Genomic DNA, 21,667 nt, shown 5'->3' with positions numbered 1-21,667 from the left:
CCTATGGGATGGAAAGCCAATCCCTTTCGCTTCTCACTCCTGGTTTCCCCCTCGAAAAACGATCCAAATTTCCTCTGTATTCCCATGTTTATTTCAATTGCACTTGTCGGCCGACTCCGACGACTCCACAGACGCCTCCCCTCCAGTCGACGTCGGGGGGGTGGAGCGTGGGGATGGGTGAAAATATCATAAATTGCGTAAAAATAAAAACCGGGAGGGAAAATATCCCACACCCAAGCGGCGGTGGCGGCGGTGGCGGCTGTGGCGGCGGCAGGCCATGGAAATTATGAAAAATGCCGAGTAAAGTGGCCGAAACCGAAAAATCATCATCATTAAAAATTAGCTGCACTAATTTGTGTGAAAATTGGGTCACGTCTGGGGTCTGGGCTCTGGGCTCTGGGGTAGAGGGAACATTTTCCACAGGGGCGGGGGCGGGGCGGCGTCCGGAGGCAGGGATACAAGATTGAGTTGATTGGGGCCTGCATTTGGCAAACAAGAGGCGTAGTCGATCGGCGGGGGGCATGCGGTGGTGGGGTGCGATGGGGAGGCGTGTGGCAAGTCAATGATGCCACAAACGTTTAATTGTTTTAATGCTTTGAATTAATTGAATGTGCAAGAGGCTGCCGCTGCTGCCTCTCTCCGCATCTGCCTCCCCCTTCCCCCTTGGAGCTGCAGCTGCGTTTGTGTACTCGCGCCAAAATGTTTGAAGTGGCACCCACAGGAGGTGGTGGGGGTGACGGTGTCAGAGAAGGAGTGGCAGGGGGGGAGGGGGCCTGTGCCTCAAGTGAGGCAGAACGAAACTCAGGCTAATAGACTGATTGCAAAAGCTGAAGCCACCGCCAGCTCCACGCACAGGAAAAGTGGGGAAAATTGTGGAGAAGGGAGAGCGGAGAGGGCAGAGGGGGAAAGCGGTGCACAGAGGGAAGTGAAAGTGTTGGGAATCGATTTGAAAAGCAAATAAAATTGACTGGCGGTTGCTTTGCCCAGAGGCGCCAAAATAATCGAGGGAGGAAGACTGTGAGTGTGTGTGGGTGGAAGGTGGGGAGGGGGGAGGGGGGGCAGGGCAGTGTGGCATGGGAATAGCACGCTTCAGAGAGGAGTGGAGTGCATCCACAAAGTGCATTCAAACAAATCGAAAGTGTTAATAATTAGGCGAGAATTCGATTTACTCCACAAAACAGAAATAAAAAGATAAAAGAGGGCACACTGCTTCTCGGATAATTAGAGGGATATTTGCTTATGCCACAGATATAGTTAGCAGATCATTAAAAGAATAGACCACAAAAAATGAGGAGTGGAAGGAACCCACCATGAGGAATCGGAATAGAATTAGGAATGCACTTAGAAAGAATCCAAGTAAATTATATATGCGAGGAATTCACTAAATTGAAACATAGATTCTCCTCAGAAGTTAATCCCCCTCATATTTCTTTGCCTCCACTATTTTCTTTCCATAAACTGTTCTCCCTAAGAACTAGAGAAATTACCCTAATTATTTCTCTTTATAAATCTCACTAAAATCTCTTGAAAGCAATCTATTACAACCAGCCCATCGAGCTCTAATTATGGTATTAGGGCTGTGGTTTATGCACATGATGGATACTCATTGAAAAGCCTGTAATTTAGGGAAGTACCAAAGGGATTACTCGGGCACAAATCATACACAGTATTAAGTGCGATTTCGGAAGAAATTATAGTTGAATAATGGAAGATCTCCCACATATCTGGATTATAGGAAAAGTTTTGCAATTGATTAAATGATGAAAACTTCTAAGCAACAGTTTCCTATCGGTTCTGTGATCGTTTCTCTACTTTAAGAGAAGGCAGAATAGATATATAGGGACGCAGGTCTCATAAATCCACCAAAATCTAATAATAATAGCAATAATAGCAAGTAATAGCTGTCCAATAGATTGCCAATTAGTGTATCTAGCAATTCCAAAGAATGCCTGTCCATAAATTCATCAAGTGTTCAGATCTTCTAGAAGTTTTCCAATCAATCTTAATGTATTCCAAGACCACACACGAGTTCGCTCAACGTTGGAGCAGAGCAAACATGTCTCGAACCCGACAATTCTTGGCATTGAATCGGCCAAGGAATTCCAACTGAAAGATCGTTTCGACACCTATGCGATGAGTAATCCTCGGAGGCGGAGAGACTGTTGCCAACTGCGGAGCACTTCAATCGAATCGAATCGAATTGAATCGAATCAATTGGGCATTTCGCAATAAATACGCATCTAATTGGTAAACGCTTTGCATGGCAGTCGCTCGTAGCCCGTGCGATCGCATAAATCTCAATTGAATCTGAACAATTACGAGTGCGAGCACGAGTGCGAGTACCCACAGCAATTAATGATAAAAACAGAATACAAAACAAACAAAAAGCCGGGCCTAATCTAGGCAAAGAGATCTCCTTTACACAGGGAACGTGCCGAACGGGCAGTCACAATTAATGCTCTCACAAATTAATTTGTATGCCAAGTGGGGGAATTCTGCTGGCAGACGGACGCAAAAAACACAAATGAAATGGAAATGGGGATTCGGGGTGGGGTGCGAGTGGGAGTGGGGCAATGAGTGTTCCCTAATTGAATCAAAGAAATGAAAACCCAACTGTTGGCAAAATCTCGACGAGCCAGAATGGTGATAAATAAACAATTATTGGAACAAAGAAGACACCAGAGAGAGTTCTGGAAAAGAATGGATTGGTCGCCCACATGTTTAGATATAGATTGATGATTGACGAACATTGGAGACTATTCTAAATCATTCGTGATCATGCAAATGAATCATTACTGGGATTACACGAATATTGGTTGAAGAAAACCCCTTGACGTGGATTGGTTCAGCGAAATCGAAATCAAGCAACAATTATATTTATAGGAAGTTATATGGGGGAGTCTTGTAGGCAAGTGACGTTCGTGGCACAGTGGAACTCCTTCGGAAGATGATGAACTGGAGACCTTACCAATAACTCATTATGAATCATAGGTTAAAAGAACCTTCTTGTATATATAGCTCCTTCTTCTTTTAATAAACGGAATCGCTGAATTGTGGCACTGATTCCACTTCCACTTATCTAAGAAAATTGCCAAGAATCTTTCAATTACAACTGCCAGCCTCCGGCAAACGGCTTCCCGCCCCGACGTATTCCCCGGGGGACATTCAATCGAATCCCCAATCGCTGTACTCACATCATTATCCTCCGATTTGGCCTCATTGAATCCCGTCAGGAGATGTCGCTGCTGTTGTCGCTGGCCGAGAATCTCCTTCAGATGCCTCAGCTTTTGGCGGTGATGGGCAATTTGCTTCTGTTGCCACTGCGGGGCAGTGGGGCCCCCTTCTGGGGCTACTCGGCTCTGCTGGCTGGGATCATCGTTGTCGTTGTGGTTGTCGTTGTGGTTGTCGTTGTCGCCGTCCCAATGGCTGTGGTGCAGTTTGCGTTTAACCAAAATGTGCTCATTGGAAGTGGAAGGCGGCTGTGCTGGGGTATCTTTAATGGGAATGGGTTTCTTCGGCTGCTTTTCCAGATACATCTGCCAGGGGGAATCTGTGGAGGCTCTCTCCAGCCTCGCCAGCTCTAGCTCCATCTCCCTGGCCGTCTCCATCTGCTGGAGCTTCATCTCCCTGACTGCCGCTGATTCTGTCCTCGGATTCCACTGAGATTTATGCTGATGATGACGCACCGGCCGGCCCAGTCCTCGTTCCAGTCCCTGTGGCTGCTCCCACGCCCGTTGCTGGTGCCGCAAATGATGCTGCTCGTGTCGGAGTCGCAGTCGTAGATTCTCTTCTCGATTCTGGTCCGACTCTCCTTCCCCTGCTCCTCTGTAGTTCTGCAGCAGCAGCATATTCTGCATCTTGGTTGAACTTTTATCACGTTCCTTTCTCAAGTCATCAGCGGCGGCGGCTGCGGCTGCGGCTGTGACTGCGGCGGCAGGTTCGTGTGGCAGCAACACCTTCTGCAGGCCATCATCATCATCAGCATCCTGTGGTGCTGGTGCTGGTGCTGGCTCTGGTTCTGGCCCATTATTCAGCTGGTCATTAGCGCTGGCTCCCAGCCATAGGCCAGACAAACAGATCAGGGCCAGGGGACAAAGCAGCAACACGTTCCGCAGCATTTTGTCTTTTCGTAAAATTAATTGTTTTTCTTTGTAGTTTTTACTTTTCTTTTTTTCTTGTAATTTTTCAATTAACAAATCTTGAAATAAGCCACAGATTTTGTTTCGACAATAATTCTTTCACACATTTTAGCGCCATAAATCATAAAGCATAAAAGATTTGGAAATTCTTGTGTCACTCACGAATTCTGTGAATGAATGCTGCTAATGAATCATTTGAGTTTAATTGGATTCCACACACTTGCACACTTTTCTGTGATGCCAAAAGATACACAGACGCACAGATGCAGATACACAGAGGAAATCGGCTAGACAAACAATTGATTGCCAAATGCCAAGAGTTGTGGCTGTCTATCCGTCTTTTGGGCTCTAGAACATGTTCAAAAACTGTTTGGTTTTTTACACAATTTTTGCTGGCAGTCCGGAACACGCGCTGCTCTTGGCCATTTCACAATCCACAGATACAGATACAAAATTACGTACGCAACATGCACGCACTCGCACTGGCACTCGCGCTCGTACAGCACACACAGATACAGATACAGATACAGATACAGACGCACTCACACAAACGCGCTCAAGAGGGGGACAGCGGACATACAGCTCGAGATAACGGCACCGAATGACGGCCGGCAACACTCGTAATGTGTCTGGCCGCTTGGCAGCAGCATTTGTTGCCCCGACTTACACTGGCAACATTTCCCCTTCGGATGTCGAGTGGATGCCAAGTGCGTGTGTGTGGATGGTAAACAGAAAACAGCTGACAACATAAACAAAAGACGCCGCTAAGCGAGGGAGAGAGAGGGAGAGATGCGATGGGGAGCCAACAATAATACTGAGAGAGCGAGAGCGCATGGCTTTGCGCACGTGTGAGTGCAGCAGCAGCTGGCAACAAGTTGCAGTTGGTGCATGTTGCGGGCCTGGCAGCATGTTGCCGAGCGACAGTAGGGGAAGTATTTTGTGCGAAAGTATTTCAAAACTTGAATCTAAACAGCTTAAATACCAAATTGAGAGTATCACAATTCTGAAGATACAATGTGTGCCACGCTTTTGGCTGCATCGAATGCACTACGACTCCAGTGGAGTCATTGGCCGCGATTCCATGGCGTTACGAATTGCATTTTGATTGTTTGTTCAACATTTCTATTGCTCTGATCTAGTTTTCTGTGCTTACGCATTGGTAATGCTCGTATCTACAGAAGGAAAGCACACACGCAGCGGGGAAGCCTTGTTCTTATGGGTAATGGCTTTATTTTTGGGATTTTCTTCGGCAAATAGAGGTAAACATTTCCATTGAACCAGAACGTAAACCAGAAACTGATTCGTCAAAGTTTGGCGGTTCCACGAGTCTCTCCAGATTGGATCTCCTAACGGCTCGTAATTGTCGAAACTTCTGCCTTGTCTGCTCCGTCTACTAATTTGCGTAACAGAATGCTCTTCATTCACCCCACATTGGCCCTACCAACACTTCAGTGGACTTCAGTGTTGACCAACGCTCAGGTATTTCTTTTTATGTGGGCTCCCAAGCAGCAGGGTCGCATTCCCGTATCAGTTTTGCACTCGCACCTGCCGCTTTGGCAGATGCCTTGGATTAGCACTCGGTCACGTTGTTGCACCTATTGTTTGCGCCTGCTGCCCTGTTGCCCCGTTGCCCTGTTGCCACTCCTTTCCTGCCTCCGCCCTGGCCTTTGTCTCTGCCTCATCGTGCTGTCCCAGGCTGGTGGTGTCAACAAGTTGGGCTGCAGTGTGATTGATTGACTCCAGAGCATTCCAGCTGTAGCCCTGGCACACGCATCAGAATCTGCCGCATTCGTGCACCTGTCTCCCATGTGGCGTGCCCCAAAAGATGATGACGCTGACTCTGGCGCTGACGCTGAAGACGATGATGATGATGAGGTGTTGCCCACTTGCACTTAATTGCATGTTTGGTCGAGCGAATCAACGCCCCGGCCAGTGCCAGTGCCAGTTCCAGTGCCACTGCCAGGGCCTCGACAGACCGCCAAAGTCAAAGCCGAAAAACGCCCCTGGAATGTGCCTCCAATGTGCCTCCAATCTGCTCTCCCCCCCACCAGACCCTGCTTCTTTGAGAGGCGGCGCCCCTGCTGTGTGCGACGATGGCGGCGACCAGCGTGGAAATTTATGTGGCCAGTGTTGGCCATCGCCAACAGAGAGCGGCAGGAGGGTGGTGAATGGGCGCTCCTGCTGTTGCTGTTGCTGCATAATTGATAAATGTTTACAAATTATTATGTTGCACATACAGCAGTGGCAACAACAACAGGAACCATCGAGGCCACCCAGGCGAGGAGGCCAGGCCGCCTTTGGGGCAATCTGTAGAAGAAGAGCTTTGCCTCATGTGGCGGCTGGGGCTGGGGCTTTTCCAGGGACCCGTACCCGGCCCCGGCCCCGGACCCGACCCGGTGAAAGCAGGCGCAGAATTTGTTTTACTATATTTTTGCTGTTGTGTTTTCCGTTTTGTTGTTGTTGGGCGAGCCCTGCAACGTTGCCGTTTTTCTCACGTCGAGGCGCCGCCAACTGCATTTTCATTTAATTTTTCTTGTTTTTGTTGGCGCTAATTAAAATGAATCAGGTTCAGGAAAACACAGAAGAACAGAGACAGAGGGAGGGATAGAGATAGAGATAGAGAGAGAGGGGCAGCGGTATGCGGGGGCTGTTTTCCATTAGCTGCGCGGATCCTATTGTGTAATGGATCTGGCTCTATTTTTAGGCCCCGCCACTGAAATTGCTGGCAAAACCATTTCCCATTGAGGCTTTTGATGAGCATAGCGAAACATCCTACTTTTGTGCTTGTTTTTTGCACCCTTGGAAGTGGCTTTAATGAGTTGTTGCAACGCACAGAACGCCAGAACCTTGAGAGCATAAAGTATCTGAGGTATCCGCACTCTTGAATCTATGTTTCTGCCTCGTCGAGTATTTGGAGGAGCGCCTACGAGATCTAAATCCCTTTAACGGGGTATCTTCCAGTCGTACCATGACCTGGTGCGGCTCTGCCACATTGCCCTTGGCATTAGCTTTTGTTTCTGCCCCTGTTGCCAATGCCTCGTTTTTACAATTCACATTTACCGCATTCAATTTGCCTAAGTTGCCATTCAATCGAGGAGGCATCGGTGGCATCCGCGGCATCGGTGGCATCCGAGGCATCCGAGGCAGCAGCTGCCGAAACGCAAACGAATTCAATACAAAATGCAAATGAGACACAGAACGAGACCAAGTGAAAAGCGGAATGGGAAATGGGAAATGGTAGGAAAATGAGACGCCATCGAAATCATAAAAATCAAATTTGAAATTGATAGATGGAAAGCGGGAAAGAGGGGGAACAGTAGAGGGATATCATCCAAGGGGCAACAACTGGATCAGCAGAATCGATGCGGATTGGGAATCCGAATCGGGAGCAGACCGAAGGCAACCCCTAATTGAGGCGAACCCCTGGCGACGTGTGTGGTTCGTCCTCTGACAGCCACTTCCTGCTAATTATTCAAAATAGTTTTTGGCTTCCAGCAGCGACAGAAGCGACAGAGGCGACAGCAGCGAGGACAACAATGCTGATCTATGACAGTGTTTTGTCCCCCCCGCCCCGGAAAACACTCTTTTGAAAGCCCTAAACCGCTTAGCCCGACAATGACGAGGGGAAAAGCAAATTGACTCAAGATAAAACTGCCAAGGCACAAGGCCCATCGCCCATCGCCCATTGCCCGGGGCCCAAGGCCAAACCATAACCATAGCCAGAAAAAAAGGGTGCCCAACCCCAGTTAAAGAGCAACGCAATTTCCGGTTGCCCCCGCCTGGGGCGGGCAGGGTTACCAGATGAAGCGAGACAGATAGCTAGACAGGGACAGCCACAGCCACAAGAGTCGAAAGAGCCCAGTGCCAGTGCCAGTCAGCATTCAAATATTTGTCATCATCAAACGACATTCGTTTGTCGTTGGTTTCGTTTTGAAGGCCAGAGAAAAGTTTGTGTAGTCAAAGGTCAGTGCATGACGTACAGTATTCGTGTGTGTACAGTGCGTTTCAGCAGTGTAGTGAGTGTTAAACACTGTTCGTTCCAGGAGGGGATTCTAGAAGTGTATTTGCTCGAATTCGAGTAGCTTTCGTTCCCCTCTTGAGCCCCACTGTGCGGGTAAACGAGTGAGAAGCTTGTCAGGGGGCACCCGCCCGATTCAGGCTGGGGTCTGTGACATATGGTTTAAGATCGTTTCAAAAGATTGCCACACATCCATCATCCCAGTATCCCAGTATCCCAGTGGCAGCAACAACGAGACTCAATCGATTGTCAGCGAGAGGGAAAATTTGCATTCGTCTTACAGATGGAATGCCACGCCTCCGAGCAGGCAGAAGAGGCGGCGAAGAAGAACTCCCGATATGGAAAGGTGAAAGGTACAAGGAGATGGGGACCGCGATGGAGGCATTTTCATGGCTCCATTTTAACGAGTTGCCAAGTTCCCAGGAAGCTGCCACAGTTTTTCAATGGAAATGGAAATGCAGCGCAGGGCAGGGGCAAAATGTAAATGGCTGGCAAGAAAATACAATAAAAGCAAACTCGAGTCGAAAATCCAGCTGAAAATGCAGTTTGGGAGAATGCATCTGGAGATTCCCGAATTCCGAGAGACCCAATGACATGGTTTGCATTCCCCGAGCACAGGCAGCAGGAAAGATTTAAGGAGAAGGTGGCATGGAATGGAATCTAATGGAACCATGTGATGGGAAGAGATGGGGACGATGGGGACTATTAAAGCGGCATTTGCAGTGTGTTGAAAGGCGTTGAAGCTGCAATTAGTTGAAGGAGGAGGAGGAGGAGGAGGAGCGGAGGAGCAGGAGGAGGAGTGTTGTTGCCACTGCAGCAGGTTGCGTGTAGAGCATTAAAATAGAAGTGCGGAGAGAGGGACAGAGGGGGTCTTTTTATGTTGTCTTCGAGGTAATTGAAGCAGAAGATGTCGGGAAAACACGTAGGGGGAAGTCTTTACGACGGTGCTATAAGAAGTTACCATTGAAATTTCCTTACAAATGAGAAGGGGAATGATGCAAGGATCATGTACCATTCAGGTTGCCCAAGAACTCTCTGGGAACTCTCTAGAGAGTCTTGTGCGAAATCAGTTCCATTCATAATCACTCGGGATTCGCGTACCTTCCATGAGGGTGAAAAGAGGGCAACTTTCGAGGGACTTGCTTGGGGCTCTATTCAGTTAAATTTCCCTTTTCCACCTACAGAGAAGGCAGCGATATAATGATGCTGATTATAAATATGATACTACAAGGCTTTTCGCATTACTATTACGAAAGTATTCTTTAAGAGATGTAAGACTTAAAAGTAGCCCTATACAATCCAATAATCATCTACCTTTTCCTGTTTAACTTCCCATATTCCCAAGCAAACTTCAAATGCTGTAAGTCCCAATAATCAGAAACAAAGACTCAATTGAGTCATCAGTAAACTTAATTCCATTGAAAGCCCACATGCAAACAGGGCATCATTTCCCTGAGTTTTCCTTCCCCAACAGTCTCTTGTAACATACTTCGCACCAAACAGAACACATCTTGCCCCAGCATTCTCCTCTAAATTATAAGCCATTGTATCCTCAATATTGCCCCCTCTATTTCCCACCAACTAAGCAAACAATGCTCTCTCTCTCTCTCTCTGCTATACGCTACGATACGATGCGATGCCATGCGATGCGATGCGATGGGATGCCTTCTCTATAAACATAATAATCTGCAGCTCAATTGATATGCGTTTGTGTATCGGAGGAGCAGAAGGAGAGGCAGGAGAAGCAGCAGCAGCAGCAGCAGCAGCAGGCCCGACTCTGTGTATTGGCCATAAACAATTTGAGCCAATTCCAGTTAATGGCAACGGTCCGGTAGAACAACCGAACTAACGATGCCAACGTGCGCCTGTCGGAATACCCGTATCCTCCGCATATTTTTCTATAATCGTCCAGTTCGAGACGTGCCAAAGCATTGGGAATGGGAATACGGAATTGAAATGCCTTTAGTTCTCCGAGCAGCCCTCCCTAATTAAGTGCAGCAAATGGCGATGGACAGGATTAGAAGGATGGAGTGACGGATGGAGTGACGGAGTGAAGGGTGCGTTCTAAGAAAATGCGATCCGCTTGGGCGCCGCACGAGCCCAAAGACTGATCTCAGTATCCTCCTCGGACATTGTTTAACTAATTGGATTAAAGTTGATGCCTGACCTGAGCAGAACAGAGCCGAACAGCCCCGAACACCACCGAATCGAACCGCACTGACTGACGGACAATGGACCACTCAGGGAGCGGTTCTGCGGCAGGTAGGATCTATGCATATCTGCGCTTATGGAAGGGCTGTACGAGCAGGATACCAAACAACAGAAACTCGTTCTCGATCTGGTTCTGGCTCCGTATTTCGTATCTCGAGAGCGCAATCAATGTAAACAGCCAAACCCCCAACAACAATGGCATTTCGAGCAAGTCATTTTGGTTTTTATTGGTGTTGCACCTTTCGGTTTCCATTTGTATCGTACTCGTACTTTTACGATGATTTCGATTCGGCGATAGCCCACAAAACGTCGGAGGGGGTTCTCCTCTACTCTCCACTCTCCTCTCTTCTCCACTCTCCTCTCCTCTTCTCTTTTTATTTTGTTCGAGTTCGAGTGCATTTAAAATGAAATTAAACGAAAATTATTTCCACTTTGATTTCGTTTTGTTAACGAAAGAATGGAAATTCTAAAGCATTCTATGGGTTAAGTTTTGCTTGAGTTCGAAATTGAAAATGACCATAGAATGATGTTTAATTGGATTGAGTGGGATTCCAAAAACAAACCGGTTAGGGGTAAGAGGGGAAGGGGTGTAATCTATAAAGTATACGGATATTCCCAATGGAAACTATATTGGACTATCATTCCAGCCAAAAATGCATAGAAACGAAAGGAAACTCTTCGATGTCTATGATTAATATTGAATATATCTGATCTTCTGAGGTATTAGGTCGAAAACCTACTGAAACCTCAGCCCACAACCTGGAAACTTGGGCGAACAAATTATACATACATTTATATATATATTTTTTGGCAATCGAAATTTTATTATTATTTTTTTGTTGATGCGGAACTCGTGGCAGACGCAGCATCCGTCAGGGGCAGCAGCTGCAGCTGCAGCAGTGGCAGAAATTTTTAAGATCCTTGGGACGTGGACGTGGAAGAGGACGACGGCAACGACGACTCCTTTCAATTTCGGGTTTGCCGCAGCATTTTGCTCAACTTAATTGTGTGAAAAGTTTTCTTACGCTCGACGTGAACAAACATGACTGGCAGCAAAGTGTTTTCTTATATTTTCTCCATGGGGGAGAAAGTATTTGACAGCCCCAAGCAACGAAAAGTAAAAATTATTTAATGTGATGAAAGTTAAGACATTCTGCGAAAGAGAGAACAATAAAAACTAAGTTTGCAGAGCCAAGGAAGTGCGGGAGGGAAAGGTGCTAGGAAAATATATATTTTCACAACTTCTGGCGGAAGTGTAACCAAAAAACTTCAATTGCCACTAGATTATAATGAATAAACTAGGTATACTAAATGGACAGCCCTTTCACCTCTTTAGAAATTTAAGTTGAAGACCCCCCAAGGTCAAGAATGTGTGGAAGATCCCTTGAGTACTGCTAAGCAAATATTCCTACTGTGCATATGATTCTACTGAACATTAAGATACATTTCATACAAAGATTTTTGTTTAAATTTACTAAATCTAAATTTAAACTCATTTATTCCAGCACTTTCCAAGTGGAAAGAAAAACGACGAGAGGACTCATTCGGAAAGTAAGTAAACTTTTGACAATGGAAATTTTCTTAAGCATAGAACGGGGCAAGAGTCCTGCGAGGGGTGGGGCTTCCTCAATGGCTTGACGTGAGACGTTGGACATGTCAGGGGGCTGGCTGCCTTGGGGCTGGACTCGTGGTATTTGCACTGGATGAGGATGAGGGCCTCACTGGGCGGGCGTCTATCCATCAGGCGACAACACTTAGCCAGAAAATGAGACATTTATGACGACGACAACAGTATTTTGCGCTCTCCTTTTCCACGATGGGGATGCTGATGAGAACTTGCACTGCAGTCACATGCAGAAAACTGCACTCTGAAGAGGTAAACACATAGATACACACCACACACACGCACACACACACGCACACATGTGATTGTGTGTGCTCTGCTGCGTGGAAGGAATTGTTCTTGAACAGGACTCAATGATAGGGGGGGTGGAGAAGGGGGAGAAGAGCAGCAACAATGCCCAGAAGTGGATGAACGAGAGCGGAGAACACGTGTGCGACAGAGATAGCAGCATGGCTGCAGGGGAAGAAGGAGAATTGTTGGCTGCATTTTAGACAAGTAGTGCGAAAAAAAGATGAAAGAAAGAAGGAAAGTGTGGCACAGAAGGAGAGTGGATGAGCGAGTGTGTTCAAGTGTTGCTCAGTGGAGAAAAAACGATAGAAAACACGAGAGACAACCGCTGAGAGCCGAAGTTTAGATACCCTGTAGGTTAGGAGTCCAAAAGAGAGCACACTTCCGTATCCCACAGAATCTTCAGCTACAGATCAACAGCTAATACAGACATACATACGTAGCGAAGTCCATCAGTCTGATGGATACAAACTCCTGCTCCATGGTAGAAGCTTGCCTCTCACTGGAAGCTCCATGCAACTGCAGGAGTACCCTCCTGCAGTAAGGGCATCACGATATGAGTGGAGCGAAGGAGAAACCATCACTGGAGTGCCAATAACGGGTGTTGACGTTTTATATTGAGACGACAGCAGCTCGGGGAACCACACGGGGATCCACCTCCCACCCATAAAGAGGGCGAGAAGGGGGAAGAGAGCAGAAAATCGCGTGTGTCTTGTCTGGGAAAACGCGAGCGCGTTATTCGAGCGTTTCGTGAGCGATTTTAATTGGACCAACGGCAGCGGCCACAGCGGCCACAGCGGCCAGTCTCCTAGTTTTTGCACTGCGGCCGCTCTTTCTCTAATCACTAACTAAATAATTAATCAACCCAAACCAAAGCCTCACCATGTGGCAGCGGTGGTCAAGGGGAAGCGGAGGAGGCGGGAGGGAGGCGGCAGGCAGCGTGGTGGCACTTGGGAGGAGAATGTCACGCCCAGGAAGTGACATTTGCGAGGTGAACGTCAACACGACGGGGCATGGGGCATGGGGCAGGGACCAGTGCCAGAGCATCGGCAACGTCAACGCTTCGCTCGTTTGGACCAACCGCCACTTGATTAATGAGCCACGCTTCTCGGAGACCCCCCCTCCTCCACTCCCCCGGCAAGGGTGGAGAGAGCGGGCGAAGAGCTGCAGCTGCCCCCCAGTGGCAGCAACAGCAGTGACAGTAACCGAGGCAGTAAGTTAAGCAGTTTTAAAGAGGAAACGTCAGTCGGGGGGATAGTCGACTCAAGGATTTGTTGATGGCGACTGGGGAAATGAGCGGCTGGAGTACGTGCCTCGAAGTGGGGCCCAAGAAAAGAGCAGCCAAAGGCAAAGACTTGCCAGAGGAATAGAGACGAAAATGCTAGCTAATGGAAACGGTTTGGGCACAGACAAGACAAGGATATCAACGTTAAAAATTAATTATCCCAGTTTAAGAACAGATCGGGGGAGAGTCGAGGAAGAACCTACCATTCGTGGAACTTTAAACAGAAGACTACTCTTAGATTTGTTGAGCGTAGTTTTTATTTTAACATTAAACGAAATTCTTGCCGTATCGGGATCTCCGGGTAGACGAAAACCGTATACCTCTTCGGTGGATCAATAGTTCGACACCAATTGCAGTAACATCTGGAGTCTTTGGTGCCAGATTGGTGGCATGATGGCAGCCATTTGTTCCACAGTGTTGTACAGATAGTAAGCCATGAAGAAATCGTAGAAGTGCATCAGATCCGGAGCCCACATTGGCGTCAGATCACTGTACTCCCATCCAAACCAGAGCCTGCTGGCATCCAAGCAAATGGATAGAATAGCCAGCGACATGTTTTTTAGTTAGTTTTAGTTTTTCTCCAACGTGTTAGACGAGTACTAAAATTTACTATATGAAGTTTCGTGACGAGTGTACTCTGATTTTGAATAGAGATTTGTATTTGTTGCCCCGAAGTTGTGCACAAGACTGTGACCCAAAATCCAAAACCAAATCCAAATCCAAAACCCAAAATCATTCTTCACTATTTCGTACTATATTTTCGAAATTCTTCCAAATAAAACCAAAGATTCATGCAAATATTCTACCCAAATTGGATTTTGGGCTAAGAGCAATCAGAGGATTTCTGTGTTCCAGAGAGAAGTAAAAAAAAAGACTTGTTAATAAAGAGAGCTGTGGGAAATGGCTTGTGGAACTTTAAACAGAAGTATCCCCTTCCTAGGATAGATGCCTATGTTTTGGGGAAATACAAATATGGGTAAATTGAACCCAAATGCTACCCCACAAAGACTGCATTTTGCCATTTAAAAAAGCTATTTATTTAAGACATTTTCGTGGCAGAAAGTACAATATTGGACAAATCAAAGTGCGGGCTACAGCAGTTGTCACAACGCCGAGGATCCAATTCTCGTACTTCAAATATGTGTGCACATCTATTGCCTGGTATGGGGCCAAGGCTAGTACCCTTCGCTTGATCAGAGATCCCAAACTTCCCCACGGTCGGTGTACGAAAAGCTCCAACACATCATCGAATGCAACCGTATCCACACAGATCCACAGAGATCCACAGATTACCCATGGAAAACGGGATAAATGTCGCTGAATATTGCCAGATGCCCTGTAGTGCCACAGACGAACCAATGGGACCAATGGGGACCTGGAGACCACCCCAGACGCACCCTATGATTCGCGTAGATAGCAAGCAATAATAATACTAAAGATAGACCACCCTCATTTCGAATAAGTATGCTCCGAATACTCTGAAAGTATTGTGCCATGTGATGATGTGATGTTTGATGTCCGGTCTACGTTGCTCTTGAATATTCCCTATAGATATGTATGTTTAATATCCTAATTGTTCTCAGCCACATCCCTAGATGTTTCTTTAAAAACAAACCTCGACTAGACTGCATTTTTAAATATACAGAAATTCATTCGGAAATCCTCAAAATCCAAATCAAATGTAAACGAAATATGCTGGCAAAATCGTGTTCTGCTGGTGCAGAAATCATCTACAAAATTCCAATTATTATGCAGACAACACCTCGGCTCGACTCGACCACATTTCGGCCTGAAAAACAACTGCCATAATTTCTATGCAAAATAGAAAAATGAGAAACACACACAGACACACACACAGACACCAGTCGTCACGGCACATATCATAGTCGCATCACTCTTCATTGCAGTGGCAGCCCGATCGAGCGGGGGAATTCCCCCAAAAATGCCACCACAGAACGCACGTCTGTGTGTGGGAGTGGAGAGGGGGGGTGGGACTCTCTCGCTGCGAAATTAAGTTGCATCTGACTGAATTACAAATTGAAATGAATAACCCAATAACCGAAAAATCGAACCCCAAAGCTGAAAAATATTTTCCACTCTCCATCACATCTCCCGAAGACCAGCAAACAGGCAACAACTACAATCAGCCACAAATTGCATAAATCAAGTTACAAATCAACTCGAAATCACAATCACAATCGCAATAGCAGTCGCAGTCGCAGTCACTGTATCCCAGTCACTGGGAAAATAACAACATTTCAGTTCTATTTTCGAGTGCAATCGCAGTTGAAATTTAATTTTGATAGATATTTTCTAGCTGCATTTTTGCGCAGAGATTTGCCGCCCCTCCCCCCTCTGATTTCTGGGATTTCGAGAGGGGGAAAACGCTTTTCGCGGACTGCGTTTGAGTTTGCATTTTTCCGCAAATCGTTTCAGCTCGGCACGTGACCCATTTAGTGCTCTTTTTTACGAGTACGAGGGCTCTGTGCTCCACAGATGCAGTGGGTACGTCTGTGGGCCCGTATCCGCGGCCCAAATCGGGGAGATTGAAATGTAATCAAAAATTGCGTGTACTGCGAAAAGTGTAAAGTGCCGCTCGTCTCTCTGGGTTCTTTCAAGTGCGTTGCAAGTGCTTCTGACAGCGGCTCCGGCGATTGGGAGCTTAGTTTTTAATCGATTTAATTGGGGGAATGGCACAGATTTTGTGTTCCAAGAGATCTACGCTTTTACTCTAAGTGCAATCGATCACCCACATGGCGCTCTCATGACAAGGTTTCCATTACTGGCTATCGTCCTGAATCTAGATCAAATTGTCACCACAACTATTCTATGTCTCACTGGGTAAATCCGTCCGTAATCTGTGGGATCTTTATGGATTACAAGCTCTGCCTTACGGAGTGCACACTGTACACCTTCAAACGGAACAATCGAGGCTAATTTCACACATCGCACGGCCTGTGCCGGCATTTCTGGGCTCCGTTCGAGAGCAGTCCGAAATTAATTAAGGCAAACTGAATCATGACAGTGACAGACACGCACTCCACTCGCACGGACACTGCCATTCAGGCGTCCTGGCGTCCTGGCGTCCTCGCATCCAGGCTCATGAGCAGAAGCAGCCAAGCAACCATTCTGGACCCAAGGAGAGCACAGCTGCATACTAATAAGCAGAAGCCGCCACGAGGATTCATGGGGCTGCCAACCTCTTTGGCCTCTTCCGAACGTGGTGTCCCCAGCCTGGCCAGCAGCACTTCCGAAGGCCTGGTCAGCCACGTGCCACGCCCACACGACTGCGGGGCTGTGAAAGCTGTCAAGCTGATGTCGGTACAAGCATTATGACGGCATTTACACTTCAGCTTCAGCTCCAGGCTCCAGGCACCGGCTCCGGCTCCGGCTGCAGCTTTGGTCAGCTGCAGGATTAGGAGCTGTAGAAACGGGAAGGACCCAAAGTCGGAGCTGAAGCTGGGGCTGGGGCTGAGGACCGTGTATGGCCAGGACACATGAGCTCATAAGCTGCCACAAAGGGCTGTGGGTCGCACACGCCCACAAACATCGCCCCGACCCCGCTCTCCTGCACGGACGGACCCTCGTCCCGTCTTTATATCTGGCATTCATCTGGTGTTACCATGGAAGCTTCTACGATTTTTGTGTCTCCTATGCAAATAAATCCAAGTCGTGGCCGAAAACTCAATTTCGGCGTGGCACTGCAGCCCCAGCTGCGGCCCATCGAGGATGCCTAGCATGTGGCAAGTTGCTGCGGCACGGCTTCCTCCGCCCCAACCACTCCACCCACCCCTCGGCCCACTGTGGCCTGTCAATCCTCCCTTCCAGCATATGGCGACAAGCAGCGGGCAACGTTTTCTATTTTCTATTTGTTTGCCGGCAAACACGCAGCGAACAGTGCTGCCCCAGCCACTGCCACTGCCCCAGCCACTGCCACAGCCACAGCCACTGCCAGCAAGGACAAAGGACGATGCTTTGCTGCTGAGCATGCACTAGACCCATTTCGCAGAAGGTTTAGAAGGGGGACAGCCACCAGCAAGGGGGGCGTGTGGCGCAGAAAGCGATTGCACTTACCCGAAAGGGAAAACAAACCATGAAAATCCCATTGAAAAATGCATGATAAAAGTGGAGATACTCTTTTGGAGATGGGCATTATATGGAATAATAATCTGGGCAGATCTGGGACTAGTTTAGCCAACAATAGAGGCCTCCCCAGTGCCTTCCCCTTGGTCTGATTCGATTCCGTAAGCACTTGAGCTGCGAATCAACATGTTGGACATCTCACTTTGATGGACAGGCCGTAGAGTGATTCGACTAGTGCCAGAGATGGACTCCCGTCTGCATCCTTCTGTATTAAATGCTTTTGATAAAGTCATCATACCCTTGTCGGACAAAGGCACAAAAAATATAGCGCCCACCACTCGTATTGTACGTGAGGGAGCGGCGATTGCGAGTCTCGTGTGCCAGAAGGGGGGGAGCTCCACGGTTAGGACGGTTTTCCTCTGGTCCATCCCGCAGTTGGCTGTTTTTTTGGCTGTTGAATTTCTGCTTGAAATTCGTTTTTCTGCACGTTGCACACGCCACACGGCATTGGGTTAGGTCCGGGTCCGGGTCTGGGTCCGGGACTAGAACTGGAACTGGTACTGGGATTCCGAATTTTCGGCTGTGTTGGGTTTTTGGTTGCGCGCCCCAAATGGATTTAGCATGTTACTGCCTCTCTCCGCCGACTGCCGGTCTTTTTGCGCCCTGGTTGTTGCTGTTTCTGGGGGGAAATGTGTTCATTTGCATGGGCCACATATGTCCCAGGGCTGTCGCTATATAATGCAATAAAAATCCGCACCAAAACTGATGTTAATTTGCAAATTCAATTGTCGAATCAGTGCCGTACGGCCAATATATTTAATTCTCTTTGCGCCTCACATAGCACTCTATGCCGCCTGTCACGTCCCATAAACATATATCTCTTCCGATTGAAGGTGTCCAGACGGACAGCTATAGAAGTCCACAGATGTGGGGACAGACTGGTCTGGTTTTTGCCTTTGTGTGGACCACATTTTGTGGTCACTTGACTGGCAGTCCAGCCTCTCCACAGAAATGCCTAACAGCAGGTGGCAGGTGGCAGGCGGCAGGCGGCAGACGGCAGTCTGGGGAGACACTGCGCTGCCACAAGTTCGTCAGCATGGGACAAATATTTGCAGATATCCAAACGATGCTCCACGTCTGTTGCTGCTGCTGCTTCTGTTGCTGCTCCCCGGTGCTGTTTGTTGGCGATTGTTGATTGGTAATTGTTGGTCCAGTGGCCTGCTGCTTGACCAACGCCCAACAATTGGTCACGATCACTTTGGCTTTATTGCATTTTCCACTTTTTTGCCTTTTTCAAAACGTACTTTTATGTACTTTTCCTCCTCTGTCTTTCCGGGCCCGTCACGGCGATGTCCCCCTTGTTTTCGCACTTGTGGCTGCGGTTGGGGAGCGCTCGTGATGATGATTTGACGTGACTAATTGGTCGTTAGGCATATGTCCGGCCAGCATAAGGGGGAAGCAGGTGGAGGGGCGGCAGGGCAGGGCAGGGCAGGGCGCGGTGGCTGGTTAGTCATGCTCGGGCTGTGGTGCCTGGTCCTGCTCCTTAACAAGGTACAAATTGCGTGTAGCGCTTCATCGGCAGCTCCCTGGGAGGATGGCAACGATGGGCAACGCGAACTGATTACAAAGGGAACTTTTATGTTAACTGGAGGTCAAGGATGGGCCCCAACGAGAGGAATTTAAAGGCCAACAACATCCTGTATTTGTTCTGCGAGGAACTGAATGGGGTAAGGCGATAACTATCGGGGGGAACTTAAGGAGGTACTGTCTATATGTATCTATGTCGAGATAGATGGTGAAATAGTGGTGAAGATCAACAGAACCTCTACTTAGACCTAGGGGACCACAGGGTGTACGATCCCTAACCTTTTTAGTGGTATTAAGGAACTGGTACTGTCCTCCACTGTACCCTTCACTCTCCTTATAATCTTCAGTGTCCTGGCTCCAACTTGAGAAGAATTCCGAACTTCTGCGGAAGGTATGCCTGATGCTACTTCAAGCCAAAACCAGGTTCCACACACCACATTCCCTGCTTATCACATACCTGAAATATCAATCTTGAAATGTCGTTCAAACGTCCGCCAGAACTCACCTGAAAGGAGATGCAAGAAATGGTAAAAAATTAGTCAAATATTTGGCATAAGTCGCTGGCGAGCAAACAAACAAACAGACAGACGAACAGGCAATCGCAAGCCAACATTCCGATCGAAAGAAACACAATCGACTGCCGTATCCATCACCATTAGCATCACCTTTGTCATTTTGCGACCGAGCACGGATTAGCTATGAAAATTTGGCATCTGTCTGTCTCTCGGTCCGGGGCTGCAGCTTGCTCGTTTGCTGAGGGGAATTTGCATATGACATCATCAAAGTGCCAGCATCCAGCAGCCAGCAGCAGAAAGCAAAAGCAGCAGTCGGCAGTCGGCAGTCGGCAGCCGGCAGCCGGCAGCCGTTTTGCGCAAAACAAACAAAAGCAAAAATGCACCAAAGCCAACAAAAAGGCAGCAGCTAAATCTCTTAGCTTCGGTGCGGCGCGACGGCAGCCGCCTGTCAAATGATTTGCAACTCTGTGCAAATTTATTTGCCTGTCGTCCCCGTCTCCACAGCCGCCACCGCCATCGCCATCGCCTTCCCATCCCATCCGCGCTGCACCGTGGCCTGCCTTTGGCAATTATTAGTTAGCAGTCGTAGTCGTAGACGTAGACGTAGTCGCCGTCGTCGCTGTCGGCACCGTCATAGTCATCGTCGTCGTCATCGTCATCGCGGTTGTCTGGCAGCAAACAGAAACCAAAGCCCAGCCACGTAGAGCACATTTCAACGTGAAGAGTGCAACTGCCCCGCGGTGGACACGAAGGCCACGAACGAGAAAGCGAAAAAAAATCCACGGCGCATCAAAGTCCACATACCCTTGGAGTCTGGGGAGTAGACTCCACTGCGATTTGCAGTTGAGAAGACAAAGATCTATCGGCTAATGCGCTACTCAGCAGATGGCTTTGGAATTACCATAATATGCTATATCATAATTGGGACTCTATAACGACAGAGCTATGATCTTTGAAGTCCAATCTGGGAAGTAAACCAAATATATGATGAGTGAAAAGTCTTTAGAACTAAAGGAACTATTAATATCATAGTTTCACGCACTAATGCCGATGAATCCCATAGATGTAGCGAACACAGTCTTCCCATTCTGCTCTGCAAAAACCATGATACCCTCTTCAAAAGGGTATGCCAAAAAAATGATTTTGATGACTCTGAAATTTGTTTGCCAACGGACTCTAGAATCCATTGCACCTCGTGCCACCTCCACTCCACTCCACACTCCACTCCGTTTGGGGCTGATTTGTGTTCGATTTGGACGTTGATGAAGTGATTAACCAAGCCAGCAAGCATTCGGCTTTTTGATATCGTTTAGTTTATGAGCTGACCTCGAGGGCCCCTCAATGTTCCAGCGATTTGCGGTTGATGAAGCGCACAGCAGGTGCAGCACCATCCAAGTGGAAGGCGGATGGCAGATGGGGCGGGGCGCGGAGGGGCGGAGGGGAGCCCAAGAAGGGGTAACAATGGAAAGCGGATGGGAGTCGCTGGATGAACGGATGGGCGGATGGATGGATGGATGGAATATGCAAATTACGACATCAGAGAGTGCAGCAGCAGCAGCAGCAAGGGACTTTTATGTTTGCGAAAAGATCAAATTTGATTTATGGAGATAATCGTGAGTTCTGGGAATTAGTCAAACATGAAGCAGACCTTCGCTGGCTCCAAAGGTTCCTCCATCGAACTTTAATTGTGATTTTATAAATACAAATATAAATATAATTCGTGAAGACAAACCATAACCACAATTGAGACAGGAACCTTCACCTACTTTCCACCTCCACAGACACACGTTCTCTACTGATTCTAACTCTTCAGGTTCCTAGGTTCTAGGGTGAAGCCTCCACTGATTCGATCCAATCGAAATCCACTTGTTTGACAAATTAAAGATTCGTCTAAATTCTGAATTATACATTTAACAA

At 47.8% G+C, this 21,667-nt stretch overlaps 2 protein-coding genes across 6 annotated transcripts in view; one reads left to right on the top strand and one right to left on the bottom strand.

Moving 5' to 3' along the window:
• The window catches only part of Pvf3 (PDGF- and VEGF-related factor 3), a 70,722-nt gene that overhangs the window by 36,440 nt on the left and 12,615 nt on the right, over positions 1-21,667 (bottom strand). For 2 of the 5 annotated variants that reach the window (XM_015180180.2, XM_015180181.2), the window contains exon 1: positions 3,195-4,768. The exons of the other annotated variants lie outside the window; for them this stretch is intronic. In XM_015180180.2, coding sequence (XP_015035666.2) covers positions 3,195-4,118 — 924 coding nt within the window. In that variant the 5' untranslated portion in view covers positions 4,119-4,768. Of the gene's footprint in view, positions 1-3,194; positions 4,769-21,667 lie in introns of those variants that run through there. 5 annotated transcript variants of the gene reach the window in all.
• LOC6903295 (dynein-1-beta heavy chain, flagellar inner arm I1 complex) overlaps positions 1-21,667 on the top strand; it is a 106,973-nt gene that overhangs the window by 77,973 nt on the left and 7,333 nt on the right. The window contains exon 6 of the mRNA XM_015180178.2: positions 11,874-11,919. The gene's annotated coding sequence lies outside the window, so the exon portion shown is untranslated. The remainder of the gene's footprint in view (positions 1-11,873; positions 11,920-21,667) is intronic.

The sequence above is a fragment of the Drosophila pseudoobscura genome, chromosome 4 (assembly GCF_009870125.1).
Source record: "Drosophila pseudoobscura strain MV-25-SWS-2005 chromosome 4, UCI_Dpse_MV25, whole genome shotgun sequence".
In the NCBI taxonomy this organism is placed as follows: Eukaryota; Metazoa; Arthropoda; class Insecta; order Diptera; family Drosophilidae; genus Drosophila; species Drosophila pseudoobscura.
The sequence above is the reverse complement of the archived record's forward strand: the minus strand, read 5'-3'. Positions and strand labels throughout refer to the sequence as shown.